The following is a 21,148-nucleotide window of genomic DNA, read 5'->3' on the forward strand; positions in this document are numbered from 1 at the left end:
ATCTATATATAAGTGGACCTGCACAGTTCAAACTCGTGTTGCTCAAGGGTCAACCGTATATGGAGAATCCTAGAATCCAATAGAGCAGAATTACTCTGCAAATAAATCATTCCCTGTCTAGAACTCCTTGGTCATGTCCTGTGCTAAGAGGCAAGTTCCTCACATTAAATACAATAACAGATATTTAGGCATAAGGACAGGGCGGTTGACCATGGTTCTACAGATATTTCCCACTGAACAATGTACTACTGCCTGAGGGAAGTGTAATTATTGTGAATAATTATTAATTAAAAAATGAAAAATAATTACTCCATACATAGCACAGGAAAGAATATTATAGAAAATAAAAAGAACTAAGAGATGCAGTAATTAACTGTACAATTCAGTTTTGTTTATTTTTAATGTTTTTCCTGATGATAAAAATAATATATATCCACTGCAGAAAATTTGAAAAATATTCAAAGGTACACGAAAGGAAAGTCATCTATATACTCTACTATTACCCAAACACAACTGCTAGGAGCTAGTTTTATTCCTATGCAGTTGATTAATAATGCAGATATCATTTAATTTTGTAATAACCAAATACAAATATTTTACATATTTGAGATTCTACAGTTTTGCTTCAATAGTCTTTAGACACATCTTTAATGTGTTTCCTCCTAAGAGTGTACAATCTAGTGGAGAGACAATACATTTGCTCATAAAAATAATAGGCTAGGCGCGGTGGCTGAGGCCGAGGCAGGCAGATCACGAGGTCGGGAGTTAGAGACCAGCCTGGTCAACATGGTGAAACCCCGTCTCTACTAAAAATACCAAAATTAGCCAGGAGTGGTGGCGCATGCCTGTAGTCCCAGCTATTCGGGAGGTTGAGGCAGAAGAATCACTTGAACCCAGGAGGGGAAGGTTGCAGTAAGCCGAGATCATGCCACTGCACTCCAGCCTGGGTGATAGAGCGAGACTCTGTCTCAAAATAATAATAATAATAACAATAATAATAATAAGGAGGTGCATGTTAGGGACCTAGTGACTCAAATAGAGAGCATGTGTAGCTGAATTCAGATGGAGGAGAGATGGGGTTTTGCATGTTTACATAGTTAAAGGTAACTGAAGCGCCAATTCAAATGGGATCTTGAAGTAAGGGCAAGTTCCAGTGAAACTGGCACTGAGAGGGAAGGAACAGAACTGTTTTAGGATCTAAGGGAGGTGCTAATGTAGCAAACTCAAAACCGTATGGAGTGACTGTTTGCAGATCTCATTCAGGCCCTAGAGTTCAGCAGGATGAAGTGGTCAATTCCAGTGTCCCCAGATCTGAAAATTTTTGTTCTGAGTATACAGGTTCTTGAAAAGATAAAAAGCTGATCTTCAGCAGCAAACTACTCTCTGCTGGAAAGCTTCCTGAGGCTACACAGTGCCCTGTGTTTTTACTGCTGATACAAATCACATACAAACACAGTGGTTTATGAAGTGTATTGTCCAGTGTTGTCAAAGAGCTTACAGCTCAGGTGCTGTCATCCAGGTGTCAGCCCAGTGCCCATAAGACTCAGTGCACGGATAATAACCAGCAGCCAGGGCTAGACTGCTCCAGGAGGCAAAAAGGATCATCCACCTTTTGTGTTCTTTCTCTTTTTTAGCATCAAGGCCACCACACCCGACATAGTCATGGTCTGAAATCATGGGAGCAAACAAGCGTGGGTGAGCCCATTCCAAGCTGCTGACACATAGGGTCTGTTTGGGAGAAAGCAGTGAGGCCGCTGAGTGAATACTGAGATGACCATCTCACTTCAGCCCGGAAATACTCTGAGGCCAGGGAGGGTGGGGGAGTGCATGGCTGGGCTGGGGACACCTTCCAAATATGCATGACAGGACAGAGCAGTGGATGGCATTGGAATACCCTCAGCTCCTCCCCCCGTCATTTGATCTGTTTCTCATCCATCTTTCTTCACTTGCTTCTAGGAGAGCCCTTTCTTCTTTTCCTTCCTCTCCTTACCTGTCATACCCATGGAGTATGTGTTGAATGAGAGAGGAGCAGGGACCAATTATGATTTAACACTCACAGGCAAAGTGTGATGGGAAGGCATGGGTAAGAGACAGTGATGAAGGCAGGAGCATCACTCAGGCCACCAGGGGACAGGCCGCTCCGGGCCTGTGTGGGCAGGAAGAGGACATGGAGGGGCATCATCTGTCACTGCTGCCTCCTGGCAGGCCCCGTCTAGAGGCTGAGCCCTGATCTGCACGCCTCAGAGCATAGCCATCTTACCACAATAAGAGGAATTGGCAACACCCTTAGCCAAAGGTAACAGAGAAGCTGAGCGCCTGCTCCATCTGTGTTCCCTGACACTTGGACATAGCACCATTGGGGAGTTAGAGGCTCAGGGCTAGAACATTCTGGGCATCCCTGCTTGTGAATCCAAAAATTTTCAGAGGCATCTCAGGGTGACTTTTTGCTCCACTTGGTTCATTATTTCCCTCCCCCTCCCCTTGACCTTGTAGATGCTGGAACCATAAAATCTCAGACTTGGAAAGAATCTTAAATGACATCGGCTACATGCTCTTCGTTCTACCTCTTTAATCTGTCGTTGTTTGCCTTCGGCTTGAACACTCATGACAGGGAGCTCACTGTTTCTAAAGGCAGCTCATTCCATTGATAGTCAACTCAAATGAATAGAATGTTCTCTCGTATGGTGAATTTTAAATATTACACTCTGTATCTTCCACCTATTAATCTTAGCACTGCCCTTTGAAGACATACAAAATAAACTCACATTTTTTTTTCCCTGGGTAGCTACCAGATCCTCCTAAGTTTTCTCCTCTCAGGGAAAGCACTTGGAATCCTCCAGCCACTTCTCTAAGCAGAATTTCCAGACCCATCACCAGCCATGTGCCCCGCATCTGGGTCTGCGCCAGTCTTTCAGGTTCCTTGTGCTGTGCCCCACCTGAACCATCCAGCACTCTCTTGAAATGGTTGGCTGTCTGCTTCTTCAAGGGCCCCATGTCACAGATAGAGCCTGGGAGCTCAATGGCTGGTGGGACAGCTTCAGCTCGCTATTAATGCATGTGGCGCCTCTGTCCATGTGAATGTTCACTTTTTTTCTTTTTTTAGAATTTCCATAAAATACACATAACATAAAATTTAGCATTTTAACCATTTTAAGTGTACAGTTCAGTGGCATTAAGTACATTCGCATTGTTATGCAATCATGGCCACCATTTACTTTCAGAACTTTTTTCATTTTGGACAACTGAAATTCCACACCCATTAAACAATCGATTCCCCCTTCTCTTTTCTCCCAGTCCCTGGCAACCACCATTTCACTTTCTGTTTCTATGAATTTGACTACTCTAGGGACCTCATACAAGTGGAATCGCACAATATTCGTCTTTTTGTGAGTGACTTATTTCACTTAGCATAATGTCCTCAAGGTTCATCCAGTGTAGAGCAGGTGTCAGAGTTTCCTTCCTTCTTAAGACTGAATACTGTAGAACTGTATGGATGTACCATAATTTTTATCCATTTATCTGTGGATGGACACTTGGGTTGCTTCCACCTTTTACTTATGGTGAATCATGCTGCTGTGAACATGGGTATACACATATCTGTTCAAGTCCCTGCTTCCAATTATTTTGGTTACATACCCAGAGGTGGAATTGCAAATGCTAACCTTTTGTGCTTGTTGCTGATTGACGGGATTTTCCCAACCCTGTATTTGTGAATTTCACTCTTTGATCCCACGTTCCTATAGAACCACTGTCTCTACAAATTGTTTGCATCATCTCAACCTGTTGAGCTCATGAAGCCCATTGATGCTCAAGTATCATACAACACAGTAGTGATCATTTACATCATTAGCTCTACATCCGATTAACTTGCAAGACTCTGTGCCAAGCTCAAAGTTTGTTTCTCAGAAAGCATGGTCACCAGTTCACAAATTATGTCGGTTAGAGGGAACACTGATGCAGGAAGCAGAAAGGAGCCATGGCCTCTTCCCCCACTCTCTTCACTCCCCTACTCCTACTCCTCTTGCTCCCCTCTTTTGTATCTCTGCACTCTTCTCTGAGTTTTCTTCCATATTCCCATTCTCTTCTAAAACATGCTTGGAGATAGTGTGTGGCATGCTAGGTGGGGGTGAGTCAGCAGAAATGTCAGCCTGTATGGTACCTTTAATCTGTGTTGGGAGGTCCAGAGAGAAGTAGTTAGTCAGCAGTGAGGTACACACAAATCATGTGGGGTAAAGGTTTCAAACTTTAGAAGAAAAAAATCTAACATTTCTGAGATTGCTAACTTCTTTGAAGACAGGAGCATCTGTCTAGGGCAGTGGCTCAGGACGAGGAAGGCAGGCAGCCAACCTGTATTATCGGGATTCCTGTCAACTCAGAGAGCCAGAACCACAGAAGTCTGCATTTCCCAGCCCCACATCCAGGCTCCACTCAACCTATTTCGCCCTACAGGATCGGATCTATGCCCCCATCAGACCACTTCCATGATATTTCCAGTTTCTACTTGTAGTCTGAGGATCACATGATTTAAAAATATTTGGTATCCTTGGCGTAGTTGTGATGTAGAACTGGGGCAGAGTCTCAGCCAGAGAAGTGAACTATGGAGAAAATGGCAAATTTCTCTGAAGAAAACTTCTAATAATAATTGTTAAAATTCCATGTAGTCAAGATGCATGTTGTTCCAGTTATCTATTATTGTATAACAAGCTAGCCAAAAACTCAATGGCTTAAGACAGCCATCTGATGATACCTCAGGATTCAGGCAGTGCTCAGCTGGGAGTTCTGTTCCTGGGTAGATAGACAGAGGTAAGATACCCGGTGGTATTCAGCAGGTGGATGCCCTGGTTTGAGAGTTGAAGATGGCTGCACTCATCTATCTGGTGTCTTGGTGAGAATGATAAGGAAGCTGGGCTCCACTAGGCTGTCAGTTGAAACACCTACATGTGGCCTCTCCAGCATGGCAGCCTCAAGTTAACCAGACATCTTATGTGATGGCTCAGGGCTCCAAGAGAGGAGTGTTCCAGTGAACAAAGTTGGAGGCTGCTGGCCTTTTATCATCTAGCCTTGGAAATTGCCTAGTATCACCTCTGATATACTCTGTTGGTTGAAGTAGTCACAAGTTTCAAGGATAGGGGACACAAACCCTACCTTTTGGTGAGGGACTGTCAAAGAATTTGCAACCATATTCCAAAGCTGCCACACACATATATGTATATTTGAGTGTGATGATATAACCACACCTACACCTGCAGTTCATCACAAATACCCCACACAATCTGGCATTCAAAGGGTTGTATGGCTTGGGAAGAGGAACTCACACCCTGTGGGAGCATCAGACGTTTCATGAGTGAGCCAGGTCCTGAAGGACATAAACTATGTCACAGATGAAGATGGAGGAGGAACTGTCCAAGCAGCAGGAATCAGGTGAGCAGAGACATAGGGTGAAAAATGCTCATGAGAGGCAGGAGGAGAATTCTGAGGGTCTGCTACATCGGGGGGTAGCCTCAGGAATGAAGAGGTCTTTGAACAGGGCAAATAGGCAAAGATCAAGAATAGGAGAGGGCAAGCAAGGGTTACGTAGCAGGACAGGGAAGGGCATTGTAGGATGGAGACTTGAGGGAGAAGGAGGAATCCAAGTCCTAAAAGAGTAGGGCCCTTGCTGATGGGGGAGGGTTCCCAGAGGCGGAAGGACTGTGAGTGGTGAGTGCTTCCTTTCACCTTGAAAATAAGGAGGTGCATTTTTCCTTGGGGGTAAGAGCAAAGGGAAGAAATGGATTAGTGATGAGTAAATTCTGAAGTACAGAGAAGTAAAGTGGAGGGCTGGCTTCAATCTTTTGAGTAATGTAGGAGGTAAGGCTATTGACTAAAAGTGAAAAATCGCTGATACATATGTTAGACATGTGCATGAGTTTCTATGAAAATACAAAATATGACTTGTTTAGAGAACTTCAGTAAAGTAGACAAATGTTCAGGTAGGTGTTGGAATGAGTAATTGTACAATTCAGTTTGTTTGTTTTAAAAGTTTTTCCTGATTACAAAAATAATATATATCCACTGTAGAAAATTTGAAAAATACTAAAAGGTACAAGAAAGGAAAGTCATCTATATACTCCACTATTACCCAAAGACAACTGCCAGGAATTAGTTTTTTAACTAGGAATTAGTTGATTAATAATGCAGATGTCGTTTTATTTTGTAACAAAATACAAATATTTTACATATCTGAGACTCTACACTGTTTTGCTTCAAGAGTCTTTAGACACATCTTTAATGTGTTTAATGTCGATGTGGTATCCATGCTGTAGAGATGCCATAACTTATTAAACCATTCTCTATTTTGGAATATTTAGATTGTTCTGAGTCTTCATTATTTCATCTCTACAGTGTGTGTGTGTGTGTGTGTGTCTCACATGTGTATGCACTATGTTATACAACTACATGCATGTATATATAGATACCGTCTATGAACAGTCTTTGTAAGTAAGTGTCTCTCTGTATTTTCTTAGGACATATTAATGAATCAGAACAAATAAACCCTTTTAAGGTTCTTGAGACGTATTGCTAAACTGCCTTTCCAGAAAGGGTGTGCCAATTTTATTTTCATCCACAATCAGGCAGCTTGCCAACCTTTGTCCACATTTTTGTCACTTTAAAAAGAAGTGACACTTGGGAAAGCTCAGTTTCTTCTGGTAGTTGACAGCTTTGGGATGTTTTTGCACCATAAAACCTAAGGTCACGTTTTAGAAAATTTGAACCCAGAAATAGGACTTCTCTGAGACTCTCCTTTTCCCTCAAGTCCTCTTGGTGAGGGGGATGGGTGGGAGAGAGGAAACTGATTCAAGGTGCCTTCCAACTCCGAGGTTCTGGTATTTTCACCATCATTACTGGCACCACATTGCTCAATCCTTAGGCCAATAAGACAAAGAAGGAAAGTATTTCGGCGCTTGCTGTTTTGTAATAGTGGCTTCCATTAGGAGAAAATAAGTGGGAAACAGGAGTAGCTCGGACAGGGGGCTTGGACTGGCAGCGCATTGCCCAAAAGCGGCCCCCACTACACGCGCGCGATCACACTCACACACACACACACACACACACACACACACGCCGCGCGCTCTCCACTCGAGGTTGGCTCCCGGACCCAAGGAGGGAGGGAGCGGGAGGAGGTGGTGGCGTCGGGTCGGGGTCTAGGCGCCACCGAGCGCCCGCCCCACCCCTGGAAAACGCGCCGTGGGCGGTGCGTCCCGGGCCCCGGCGGCCCAGCCCTGGCGCTCTGGCCAAGTTTGCGCGCGGTCTCTGCTGACTCTCGGGTTACCTGAGCCGGCAACCACGTCAGCGCCACATCATCTGGGCTTTTTATATTGTAAGGAAACAGGAAAAGAAGGAAGAAAAACATCTCCCGAGAAAGCCAATCGCAGGGAGCCTGGAGGAGCGGGGCCGGCAGGCGCGCGGGGGAGCGGTCGCGGGGCGGGAGCCAGGCCCGGGCGGGGGCGGGGGCGGGGGCGGGGGCGGCGGGGCGGGAGGGGGCGGTGGGCCGCGCTCCGGCCGGTCTGCGGCGTTGGCCTTGGCTTTGGCGGCGGCGGCGGCCGCGGCGGTGGAAAAGATGCTGCAGTCCCTGGCGGGCAGCTCGTGCGTGCGCCTGGTGGAGCGGCACCGCTCGGCCTGGTGCTTCGGCTTCCTGGTGCTCGGCTACCTGCTGTACCTGGTCTTCGGCGCCGTGGTCTTCTCCTCAGTGGAGCTGCCCTACGAGGACCTGCTGCGCCAGGAGCTGCGCAAGCTGAAGCGGCGCTTCTTGGAGGAGCACGAGTGCCTGTCCGAGCAGCAGCTCGAGCAGTTCCTGGGCCGGGTGCTGGAGGCCAGCAACTACGGCGTGTCGGTGCTCAGCAACGCCTCGGGCAACTGGAACTGGGACTTCACCTCCGCGCTCTTCTTCGCCAGCACCGTGCTCTCCACCACAGGTAGGGTATCCTGCGCGCCCCCTGGCCACCTCGCCCACACCTCACACACCCCGGCCCTGGCGCCCCAGGCCCCTCTGACCCTCCCAATCCACCCCCCATCTTTCGCCATCCCGGCGCCTCCAACCCGCCTCCCCTCACTGTGCTCCCGACCCTCCGACCTTCCCCTTTCATCTCGGCGCCCCCGGCCCCTGCCGCGGTGACTCGGAGAGGGCAAGCCCTGCGGAGCCGGAAGCCAGAGAGGTGGCTCCAGACGTGGCTTGGTTGTTGCAGCACGTAACTCTGGGGAAGTGGTCCCTAACTCCGGCCTGGGTGGCTGCAGGTGCTTCCTCCGCTTGAGTTCTTTTTTCGCAGTCCCCTAAGCCAAACTGTCGGGTTGGAATGTGTAGCAGCACCTGGCCGCCGGGCAGCAAGGCAGCGGGATGATGGAAACTCACCACCTTCCTCCTCACCCCATCCCAGAGGCCGAGTGTGCAGTCTAGTAATAATACCTTCTAAAGGGTCACCTTCCTGAGTCTACCGTCCCTTTGGACCGTGCACAGATATTCCAGCTCTTTTGTACCTTGGAGGCAGTTTTGGGGGTAGCCGAGTGACATCACTCTGCTCTTCCCAGGTGACCTCTGGGCGGACAGGCCGATCCGGTTTCTTTTCAGTGTAGGAGGAAGGGTGAGGGAGAGTAAAGGAACCATAGGATTGCCTAAGATCTGACTAAATGGGGGCACCCTGATTCAGCAGTTCCTTCAACTTGAGGTGTGCGAGGCTTCTCATAAACTTTAAAGCGCCACGTCCCCGCACGACTCACCCGCGGGGCGCCCGGCCATGGAGGAGCGTCCTCTGGAGAAGGATGAGGCCGGGCGCATGCCCCAGGGCTCGGTCACTGTGCCAGATTAGATGAATGAAGGCCGAATTTTCCCAGCCGGACCTAGTAAGGTACATACCCTGAGTGGAGATACCAATTGGTATTTGGACAGTGGGAGGAATCTCAAAGAGCGTTCAGCACAGTCACTTCTTTTGATCTATGAGATCCAATCTTTGAAACAATCCATCTCGTCATGCACAAGGTCACACACTTCCTACTTACCAGTGTCGTCCTGGAACCTGGGCCTTGTGGTTTCTCTGCCAGGAACACTTTGTAACCCCCTACCCTCAACGTTTACAGGTGAATCACGTCTCTTTGTGTGACTCCCAACTCTTCTTTCCTCCCCACCCCCTCTCCACCATCCAAATTATTGTGTATAATTCCCTTTGGGCTATATCTTGTTGATTGTCTTGGTAATGACTTGGTAATGAGTAATAATACACTATTCATGTAGCTCACATGAAACAATTACTCAGAGGTCTGGGGTGAGTTAGTAAACCGATGTAAATCTACCCTGAAATAAACAGAAGTGGAATTCTAGCTTCTATTGTGAGATCTGAAAAACTGTGTTAAATGTAGCGTTCGACAAGACAGACCTGTTATCTCACTTTCCAAAGAATGCCTTTTCCCTTGCCAATACAATTTAATTTTTCTTTTCGTAACTCTGCCTCCATTGTCTTTACCTAGCTCTCTGTTCCTCAGATCATTTAGAAGTCACCATACCTTTCCTTTGGAGTATATTTGTGCTATATTAAGAGTCATTCATTCTTCCCAGAAGTAAGTGTTTCCACGGGGCTACAGAGTTTACAACTGGGTCACAATGTTGGGTAAACATTTCAAAGGATGATTATAGTGTGTGGTGTTTTCTTACTAATGATATTGTGAGGATAGAACAAGAATAAGAACAGTTTCGAGGAAAAAGCTTTGCTTTTTTCTGGGTGGGATTTTTCATGATTCATGTATAGTCTTAACATCATATTGCCTAACTAAATATTAAAAATTGTTTATAATCTTGTATAGATGAGATATTCTACCCAGGAAAGAATTAGAAAAAGTTGTAGTTTCTGTTTAAGAAAGGGGTGGGGTGGGAATAGACGTCTTATTATTGGTGTTCAGATTGCTTTGTATTTCCTAAGAAAGTCTGTATTCATGCAAAACAAGTGTTCATTTAGGAAATCAGTGCAAGGGGCATTTAAGGATAAACTAAATGAAAAAGGTGCCTCTTGGTTTGTAAAGTTAGCAGATCAATGAAGTCTTGCTAGATGAATACAACTATTCTAAATAAAAAATACTGTTCTGTTGGCTTTGTACTGTCCCATTATCTGACATATTTGATATTTCTTAAGGTTTCAAAATTATAATTACCCATTATTTGATTCATTTGATGTTTTTTAAAGTCTTCAAATTATCATAGGTGCCCTGGCCATGAATCTTATAATGGGTGAGAAATCTTTTCTTCCCTATAAGGGGAAATAAAGAGATGTTAAATTGTTTGCTGGAAACAAACAATATTTTAAATTGCTTGCTGGAAACAGACAATTTTTTAGAGTAAAGCTGGTGTGCTTCATTACTAGGAAAATATTTTCTGGAAAAGCGCCAACAAAATAAAATGAATTGCAATCCCTTTTCTTTTTCTGGGTGGGTATTAGACATGTTGTGCTTTTTTTTTCTTTTCTTTTCTTAACACTTCTAGTTCTTTTGATGGCAACTCACTGAAATAATTGTTACCCAATTAATCAGTACAGTTAATCTTTGACTTATCCAGAATGCTGACAATGAGCATTATGAAGATGCTGTTATTGGTAGTCATCATTGTAACACAGGCCCATGAGTGCATTTATGTCAGAATCTTCTCACCCCAGAATGTACTGACTTCCATTTCTGGAAGGAACTGAGTAAAGTCTTCATGGTCTATTTGGAAGAAGGCTTACGTTGGTAATTCAGCAATATTCTTCTCATTCTGGGCTTTGCCAAAGACTCTGAATTATTTCTAGCAAACAATTTAACATCTCTTTATTTCCCTTTGTAGGGAAGAAAAGATTTCTCACTCATCGTAAGATTCATGGCCGGGGAACTTATAATAAAATACAAATTAACAGGATGAAAGCACACACATTTAGTTAATGTAAGTTTTAGATGACATAGATGCCTTTAGAAATGAAGACCCAAAGAAACAGGGAAGCTTATGTATTTTTAGGGACAGTTGTGTAGGTGAATGATTGAAGAACAGAAGGATATGATCTGGCTGAGCACGGTGGCTCACACAGGTACTCCCAGCATTTTGAGAGGCCAAGGCAGGAGGATTGCTTGAGCTCAGGAGTTCAAGACTGCAGTGAGCTGTAATTGCACCATTGCACTCTAGCCTGGGCAATAAGAGTGAGACCTTGTCTCTACTACAAGTTTAAAAAATTAGCCCAGAATGATGGCGTGTGCCTGTAGTCCCAGCTACTTAGAAGGCTGAGGCAGAAGGATTGCTTGAGCCCAGGAGTTTGAGGCTGCAGTGAGCTGTGATTGAGCCACTGTGCTCCAGCCTGGGGAACAGAACAAGAGTCTGTCTTGGAGAAAAAAAAAAAAAAAAAAGGAAGATATGATCTAAAAAGCTAATAAACTGGAGGAATTTAGTAAGGCTTATTTGTTCAGATTTTCCTTGGCATCTCTGTGTCTTCAAGGATAGGGTATTCTTTTTCTCAAGGTATAGACCCTTGTAATGAGGGTCTTCTTCAAAGGAAAGGCAGAGCTTTAAGGGAGAAGGTTGAGAGGAAGGCGAGAATGACCTTCCTGCTTCTGCTGTTTTCTCAAATGCTGAGGTGCCCTGTTTGGGGGTCACATGCCCTGAACTCCATCACCCTTCATTCTAAAAGATACAGCAACGTCTGCATAGGAATCACATGAGAACGAGGGAAAGAGTGCAATACAGTTTTGAGCTTTTCCGAAAGAAGAGTTGTATACCAAAAAAAAAAAAAAAAAAAAAAGGAGGTATTATAGACTGCAGAATTTCCCACAGAACTTTTATACTGTGGGTTTTTTTTTTTTTTTCTTTTTTCAAGGATTGAGAAAATACTGTCCAGGTGGTATCTGGGGAGTAAGAAATAATTATTAAACTTTGGTAACCGTCTAAAACGTTGGACATGTCATTCATCCTTAAGAACAACTTGTGATGTTGATTCACTAAAGTTTACTTCTTTATTCATTCCCCAAAGCAAGGCCATGTTGTGACAACTCTTTGGTAAAAATACAGTTTTTGGCCGGACGCGGTGGCTCACACCTGTAATCCCAGCACTTTCAGAGGCTGAGGCGGGCAGATCACGAGGTCAAGAGATGGAGACCATCCTGGCCAACATGGTCTCTATTGAAATTACAAAAATTAGCTGGGCGTGGTGGTACATGCCAGTAGTCCCAGCTACTCAGGAGGCTGAAGGAGGATAATGGCTTGAACCCGGGAGGCGGAGGTTGCAGTGAGCCGACATCGCACCACTGTACTCCAGCTTGACAACAGAGCAAGACTTCATCTTAAAAAAAAAAGAAGAAGAAGTACAATTTTTGTATTCATGCAGTATACAAACTTTTAGTACCTTTTGCTGCTTTGTAAATGTGGGATCCACATGACAGCTCAGTACCTGTTCCTTTTTACTTTTGGAGATATAGTCTTGCTCTCTCACGCAGTCTGGAATGCAGTGGCACCATCATGGGTCACTTCAGCCTCTAACTCCCAGGCTCAGTTGATCCTCCCACTTCAGCCTCCTGAGGAACTGGGACTACAGGCGCGCACCACCGCACCTGGCCAATTTTTTTATTTTTCTTTAGAGAGGGTGGTCTTGCTTTGTTGCCTGGGTTGGTCTCAAACTTGTTGCCTTAAGCCATCTCCCACCTCAGCCTCTCAAAGTGTGGGATTACAGGCGTGAGCCACCACGCCTGGCCCCTGTTCCTGTCATTGGTAGCCCTGGTGCCTTTAGTCAGGACACTGCTTTATTCCTATTTATGAAGAGATACATTGAAACTCTATTGAAAGTGTTCAGTAAGTGAACTTAATTGGGCTTGGTGTACAGTGGCTTTTGATTAAGGCGGGTAGGGAGCTGCTACAACATAGGTAGTTTTCAAATAAATAGGTAATTTTCAAATAAAGAAGATGGGAAGAGGCAATGGGGGATGCTGGACTGATCCTTAGTTTTCAAATTATTTTCAGTAGTACAAATGTGTTACCATCAACAAATATTTGTTGAGTTTTTAGAATAGAATGAAATGGGCCAGACATGGTGGCTTATGCTTGTAATTCCAGCACTTTGGGAAGCTGAGGCAGGTGGATCATGAGGTCAGGAGTTCAAGACCAGCCTGGCCAACATGGTGAAACCCCATCTGTACTAAAATACCAAACTTAGCTGGGTGTGGTGTTGCATGCCTTAACCCCAGCTACTCGGGAGGCTGAGGCAGGAGAATTGCTTGAACCCAGGAGGCGGAGGTTGCAGTAAGCCAAGATCACACCACTGCACACCAACCTGGGCAACAGAGCAAGACTCCATTTTGGTGGGGCAGGGGAGGAGAAAGAATAGAACGAAGTGGGTAAACTAGGGCCCCCGGACCTAATCTAGCCCATGACGTGTTTTTGTGCTGCCTGAGCTAAGAATGACTTCATATTTTCAAATGATTGGGTCAAAAAAAAAAAAAAAGAAAAATAATATTTTCTGTCACAGTCAAGTTTTTTGAAAATCAAATTTCGTTGTCCATAAACACAGTTTTATTGGTGTGCAGCCACGCCTGTTTGTTTCTGTATCATTTGTGACTGCTTTCCGGCTGAGGTGGCAGAGTTGAATAGTTGAACAGAAACCATGTGGCCACAAAACCTAAAATATTTACTGTCTGACAAAAAAAGTTTGCTGACATGGGCTTCAGAATGATACTTGAAAGATATGCTAAGAGTATTCTGAGTATTTCACTTCCTTTGGGGAAACTTTGTATAAGAAAGTTCAGCTTCTCAGCCTTCTTTATGCTGTTGTTTTAAGTGGTATGCAACATTGAATAAATTATGTATCACCACCGACCACTTTCAAAACAAATGTTTATTTCAGATGTCACTTATTTGTGGCCCAATTTATGTCACTGCTTTTTTTTTTTCCTTTAATGATGACAAGCTACACTTCACATTGTGATTATCTTATCTAAAATGTGCAATAAATACTATATTATCTCTACTATAGAATTTACATAAAATTAAACAAGCAAACTCTGTATCCACCAGAAGAGAGATCCAAAATCCCATATTCTGATGTTTGTGCTCTGTATTCACAGGTCTTGATTTTGAGCCTTTACATTTAATTCTAGAAGTTTAATTATCTGGTTTTCCAGCCTGTAATATAATAGATTACAGAGGGAAAGGCACAGCTATGGGGAAGTATACATGGCAGGTTATAAAAAGATAGTTTAAAAATTACAAACTAAAATTTTATTTTAAAATAACATTTATTGAACCCTTTATATGTGCCAGGCAATTGTTTATTATACACATTCTTTTCCATGCATTGCAATAAACTGATGAGATGTAGGTATCATTGCCTTACTTTACAGAGGATGAAACAGAAATTTAGGTTGAATAGCTTCTCTACCTAGGTCCCAAAGCTGGAAGTGACTTGGTCTTGATTCGAACGCAGGTATATCTAAGAACCTGAGCTTTGATAGCATCTGGGCATAGGAACTTGTTATGGGCCGGATCATCTCCCTCAAGTTCTTATGTCGAAGTTCTAACCTCAATATTTCAAAATGTGACTGCATTTATAGGTAACATCTTTAAGGGGGTGATTAAGTTAAAATGAGGCCACAGTGAGAAGGTGGCCATCTGCAAGCCAAGAGAGAGGCCTCAAAAGAAATGAAGCCTATAGACACATTGATCTTGAACTTGAAGCCTCCAGAACTTTGAGAAAATAAATTTCTGTTGTTTAAGCCACCCGCTTGTGGTATTTTGTTAAGGCAGCCCTAGCAAACTAATATAGAGGTACATAATAGGTTTTATTTAGTTGCACAGAAACCACGCAAATAGTGGAGGACAAGAGACGAATCTGTAAGTCTTTAGTCTTGCAACAAACAATTTTATATACCCGAATGGGGCATCATGGTTTTAGGGCACAATATAGTAATCGACGTCCTTGAATCATCAAGAAAAATATCTCAGCATGCTTCTACCTAAGAAGGCAGGGAAGTATATAATAAATTCTAGAAACATTTCCACCCAATAATGGTCAAAGAGAACAGATACTTAGTGTTTAAATCTGTGAACTCATACCTGTCTATAAAACATATCAGTTTTTAGTATTTTGAAGGTTTGGATTTTTTTTTTAATTACAAATTTGTTGTTATCTATGCCTATTTTATAGCCCCTGGAAGTTACTGCTACTATTATCATTAACTTGGAAGAAATGATCTTTTATGACATAACTGTAAGACCTATCAAAGAGAGAATCTTTGATTGAACCAGTAACCTAATGGCAACTCCGGTGCTTTCAGAACAAGTTGTTTTATGACATTGCTCATTGGACTGTTGCTGTGTGTGGGTGTCATTTTATAGCCCCTGAAAGATACTGCTACTATTATCAATAACTTGGAAGAAATGATGTCTTTGCTTTTATGACATAACTATAAGTCCTATCAAAAACAGAATCTTTGATTGAACCAGTACCCTAATGGGAACTCTGATGCTTTCAGAGCAAGTTGTTTTATGACCTTGCTCATTGGACCGTTGCTGTGTGTGAGTGTCTGTTGTCTTTGGAGCATGTGAATTGCCGACCCTCAATTGTTGTGGCCCATAAAAATGGCAATTCCACGTGGTTCAGCTTACTACAAGGTTGGTTTCAGGGACAGAAATCTCATCTGCCTCATACACTCTGACATACTCAGAGTTGCACTGTGCTGCGTTTTATTCTCCAAAGACATCTTCCAATTATATTATTGGCAAATCTGTGAAATACTAAGGTGCTGAAGTTCTCCACTGACTGTGTCATGCCCAGGTGGCTTATTCATGGCAGGAGATAAAGGTTGTCCCTTTATTGGAAAGCAGGCAACTTTTGGGGTGTTTTATTGTCTCCCATGATCCTTCTATCTCCTAGCCTCAGTTTGTACTCCGACTTTCTTTGTTTCTTCTGCATAGATCCCTTGTTTTTTGTCCGATCCTCAAAGTTGGTGGTCCACTGTCTGTCAGCAGCATACTGCAAGGTGATGACCCTGATCTGAGGCTGAATGGAGGAAGAGAGAGAATGCAGAGTTGGAGGTGTAGAGTTTGTGCACCTGAAAGGACTGTGGGATTATCTCCCTGAACTTGAATCAGACCAGAAGGGCTTATCTGTGACTTTCTACTGGTGTCATGTTTGTCTTCTTCAATTTATGAAACAGTTGATTGTTATGTTGACGAGATTAATTGGCTTAGGTTAGACATTGATAGTGTTTTTAATTTCCTACCATCTGCTTGATCCCAAATCAGAGTCTAACTTTTTGCATTAGCTCCTCTGACTGGGGTTGACATACTTTGTGAAATAAAAGCCTGCCCGCTGCTGCCTCTGAGACTCACGTGTTAGTACCCATGGAAGGGCTTTTAGACAGAAAGCGCCCAGTGGACTCAGAGAGAGTTGGTGAAATCATGGCTGGTGCATTCAGAGGACAGAAAGTCAGGCACAGAGTGTTAAATACAACATGTTCTCACTCATGTGGAAGCTAAAAAAAAGTTAATCTCAAACAGTTTTTCTAATATACTAACTTCTGGGATTATCTTTTCAAAAAGAAACAATGGAAGATAACAAAAACAAAACAAAAACAAATGGAAATGGTTAGCATGAAAAAAAAAGGTTGGCTTTATGAAGTAAAAAGTAAACCGAGCATACTAGCATCTGGGAAGGGTACAGAGAGGGGGGATGGGGAGAGATTTGTTACAAGATACAAAACTACAGCTAGATAGGCAGAATAAGTTCTGGTTGTCTATACCACTGTAGAATGACTATAGTTAACAGTAATATATAGTTTCAAGTCGCTAAAAGGAAGATATTAAATGTTCCCAACACAAAGAAATGATAAACATTTGAGATGATGGATATGGTAATTACCCTGATCTGATCACTGTATATTATATGTATTGAGGTATCACTGTGTAAAATTATTATGTGTCAGTTTTAAAAAGAAGAAAGAAACCTTTTGTTTTTTGTTATTGAGATGGAGTCTCACTCTGTCACCCAGGCTGGAGTGCACTGGCGCAATCTCAGCTCACTGCAACCTTCACCTCCCGGGTTCGAGCGATTCTCCTGCCTCAGCCTCCTGAGTAGCTGGGACCACAGGTGCATGCCTCCATGCCCAGCTAACTTTTGTATTTTTAGTAGGGACAGAGTTTTGCCATGTTGGCCATGCTGGTCTTGAACTCCTGACCTCAAGTAGTCCACCTCAGCCTCCCAAAGTGCTGGGATTACAGGTGTGAGCTACCGCCCCTGCCAAAAAAGCTTTCTTTCAAAAAAAGAAAGTAAACCTAAAACTATTCGAATCAAAAAACGTAACAAAAGCAGGTAGAATGTTTCTAAGGGATTTAGAGAGAGTAAAACATGTTAGTTTTCATATCTCTGAGTATGATCAATAGAGTTGGAGTTGGAGTTGGAGGCTCCAGTTGTTATGGTCATCCCTTGTTATGTAGGGGGTTCTGTGACCTGAGTTAAGCTGTTTACTCAAGTTGATGCCCCAGTCCTCTATTCACTCTGCTTCACTGAACCCTCTTGGGGCTTATTCAGCCACCGGTTTCATCATTTCATCATTTCATCTGAATAGAGTCTGAAGAGTCTTTAGTGGAAGTATGCACTGAGGAGGGAGGTGGCAGAAGTGCCTTATCCCAGCAAAGTGTGCTCCCCAGGACGTGCTGAGCCAGGCACACACAGGACTTGGGGCTACTGAGAAGCAGGTTCTTTTCAGGTTCTGTTGTCCCAGACCCCTTCCTGCTCTTTCTCCACAGCACTTAGCTTTCTACCTGCTGGTTCCCATAACATCTGTCTTCACGTGGCCTCACCTGGCACCTAGTTGCCATGGCACCTGTCTTGGCCTCACTTGGCATCCCTAGCACTCAACAGGTGCTCAAAAGGAGCATCTTAAGGCACATTTCTTCATGTGTCTGAATCTGTGTCCTTTTCTGAAAAATGAAGAAGGTTCTCAAGATGTTACTTCTACTCAAGAGACCTTAGATATAACTTTATTCTTAGATGAGGAAACAGAGGCCTGCATTGCCAAATGGGTTCTGAAGCTATTCATATAAAAGCAGTGATATCTGAGGGGCCTCATGTGTACTCAGTGCACCACAAAGGGCCCTAAGTGATCTAAAGAGAAGAGAGGCATTCATTCTTCAGTGAATGTTTGTGGAGCACTTGGGTTGACCAGGTGCTACTACAGGCACTTAGGGATATGGCAGGGAACAAAAAGAAAAATCACTTTTGTCCTCCTGGCTGTGTCAGTCTAGGTCGGGGTGGGAGATACAATTGTAGGGGCCAAGAGAAAACTTTTCCTTCACCCTCTGAAAGTTCACTGAAAATCAACTGATAAAAGGCAGATTAATAGGAGAAAAGGCATATACAGTTGCTTGATCATAGTTTATGTGACATGGGAGCCTTCAGAATGAAGACCCAAAAATGCAGGGGAAACCATTCACTTTTATGCTGAAGTTCAACAAAGGATAAACAGATGTGTAAAAAATGTGATTGGACCAAAAGGGAATGATCTAATTCTTACAAGACTGAGTGGGGAAGCCCAGCAAGGCCTATCTAGAATCTTCTCGGTCTCTCTAAGCATGCATTCCTTCCTTCTGGGTGTGGGGCAGCACCCTCTCTGGAATGAGGATTCTTATGACCTACAGTCAAACAAGATGGGTCATATAATTTCATTGGCCAGTTTTACATAGAAAGGTGGAGGAAAAGTTAGAGAGGAGTATTTTTTGGTTTTATGCCTGGCTTTGGGGAAAACGGTTCTGGTTTCTAGGATCCACCTTGGGGAAGAGGTATTCCAGATTTTATGGCTAGCCTCGGGGAAGGATGAGGGGTGAGAGAGAGGAGGGCAGGAGAAGATCAGAGAAAAACTTTTGCTTCTGGGACCTTCATTTTGGGTTATCATTTTCTGAGCTCCAGCGTGAACAAGGAGATAACTAAGGGAAATGCCCAGGATGTTAGGTGGTGATAGGTGCTCGGGAGCAACACAGCAGAGCAAAGGAGATGGGGAGTGTGTGATTAGTCTATGGTGAGGCGGGCAGAGTCCAGGATTGCAGTCGTCCATAAAGTTGTCCGTGAAGGCCTTACCGAGACGATGGCACTTACATAAAGAGTTAGAGGAGGCAGGGAGTGCATTATGCAGTTTTCTGGGAAGCTGTGTTCCAGAACAAAGGCTCCTATTGGAGGTGCAACTAGAAAGTGACTGTGGCTGGAGCTGAGTAAGAGGGGAGTGATGAGGTCAGGAAGAAGGGGAGGGGGCCAATGTTGTAGGATGTCCCAGGCCACTGCAAAGCATCTGGCTTTTATCTGAGCTAGGGGAAAAGCACCGGGAGATTTTGAGCAAAGGGTTGACACAATCTGACTGACTCTTCCAATGTGTTCACTCTGGCTGGTGTAGGAGGGCAAGGCTGAGGCTGAGACGTAAAATGAGGCTCTTCCAATGACCCAGGGGGTCATTGGACCGCCGATGCCTGTTGGTGACTGAGAAAAGTGGTAATGAGAAGTGGTCAGATTCTGGATTCATATTGTTGGCCAAACCATCTGGCTTTGCTGATAGATTGGATGTGAGGGGTAAAAAAAGAAGAGTGAAGAATGACCCCAGGGTTTCTGGCCTGAGCCTCTGGCAATGTGGTTCTTCTTTATAGACCGAAGGAAGGCCATGGAAGGAGAAGGTGCTGGATAAAGAATCTGGAGCAGGGTCCGGAACCTGCTGAACTGAGATCCCTTTTGGGTGTCCAGGAGGATCTGTCTACACGAGGCACACAGTAAACCCTAATGGGGCGTGATGAGAGCCACACTTGGAGTGTAGGTGACAGTGCCTTCTGTTGGTACAGCATGCCATGGTGTCATGCTGGATCACGCACATCAATTAACTCACTGCAGAGGCTGAAGAAGGCTTTTGGGGGTGATATCTGATTTTGACCTTGAAGGAGAAATCGAATGTTAGTAAGTAGAAAAGAAAGAAGTCATTCAGATTGAGAATGTGAATTCCCTGGGCTGATCTGCCATTTAATGAATACATTTAACAACAGTGTTAAATACTTCCAGGCTAAGAAAGAGTACCTAAACTGTAATATTGTTTTCTAATTTAATATTACAAAAGATTATTTGGGAAACTGAAAAAAAAAAAAGCCCCAAAAAGAAGTATTTGCTTCATATTTTCTTAAAATTAACAGTATGATATTTAGTATTTGACGTAATAGTTTAATAAAAATTATATTTTATATAATTCAAAGAATAAATAAATATCACTTTTAAGGAGTAGCTAATATTAGATAAAGGCATCAAAGAATGAATCTAGGTGGTTTCTGTTTTTAGGAAGTAAATAAGTGAAACATGATTTTTTTTTCACAAGCAATCTAAACATTTTAGGAGTATGTCAGGTTCAAATAAACAATTGACGGTTTTTACAGTTTGTAATGATGGGAGGATTTTCGTGTGACTCTCGGAAAAACACCTGAGTGATTTACATTTTTACTGCATTGTTGCTTTACTGTTTGAAATGATCCCATGAGTATAACAGGGCTGGCTCCGTGCTCATTATTGGTCATCTAAACATCTTCTTTTTTTTCCCCTCAAATACTGTATTTTTAAAGAAGTCACAGCTTATAAATAACAAGAAGAAAAATAAGGTGTTTTAAACTAGAATTGAAAGGTTGAAACATGGTGGTAACTAACATTCTTCAAATGTTTGAACACGGGTTACCAAGGCACTTAATTATTTAAAGACCATGGTTAGATGGATTAAGTTAATTAAAGAACCTGGAGAGCCTGTTCTGCAGCTGCCTACGTGTCAGACTGACTCAGAAATTCTGACTCAGAAATTCTGAGTAGCAAAGCGCCCACGTCGCTACCTACCTGCCACCCAGTGCTCTGACACGAGCCATCTCAGAAAAACAGTCTGTCGCCCACGGGCCAGTTCCAGCAGATGCACCTCGCAGTGGGAGGGTGGGCGGGTGCGGATGAGCTGAGCCGTTTCTCACCCCCAAACAGCAGGGAAGAGCGCTGCTGTGTGGATCCACAATCTGTCATCCACTGCTACTCCCATCTCACCCTCCCCTCCACCGCAGAGCAGCTGATGTTTGAAAATGCAACCAACCCAGATGGAAGAAAGAAAAAAACCTAAAATGTTAAGA

The 21,148-nt window shown here is 43.6% G+C and overlaps 1 protein-coding gene across 1 annotated transcript in view; it reads left to right on the forward strand.

Moving 5' to 3' along the window:
• The first annotated feature begins 7,514 nt into the window (after nucleotides 1-7,514).
• Nucleotides 7,515-21,148, forward strand: part of KCNK1 (potassium two pore domain channel subfamily K member 1) — a 53,228-nt gene continuing 39,594 nt past the window's right edge. The window contains exon 1 of the mRNA XM_007989821.3: nucleotides 7,515-7,952. Within this exon, the coding sequence (XP_007988012.3) occupies nucleotides 7,598-7,952 (355 nt within the window). The 5' untranslated portion in view covers nucleotides 7,515-7,597. The remainder of the gene's footprint in view (nucleotides 7,953-21,148) is intronic.

This window comes from Chlorocebus sabaeus, chromosome 25 (assembly GCF_047675955.1).
Source record: "Chlorocebus sabaeus isolate Y175 chromosome 25, mChlSab1.0.hap1, whole genome shotgun sequence".
Classification (NCBI taxonomy): domain Eukaryota; kingdom Metazoa; phylum Chordata; class Mammalia; order Primates; family Cercopithecidae; genus Chlorocebus; species Chlorocebus sabaeus.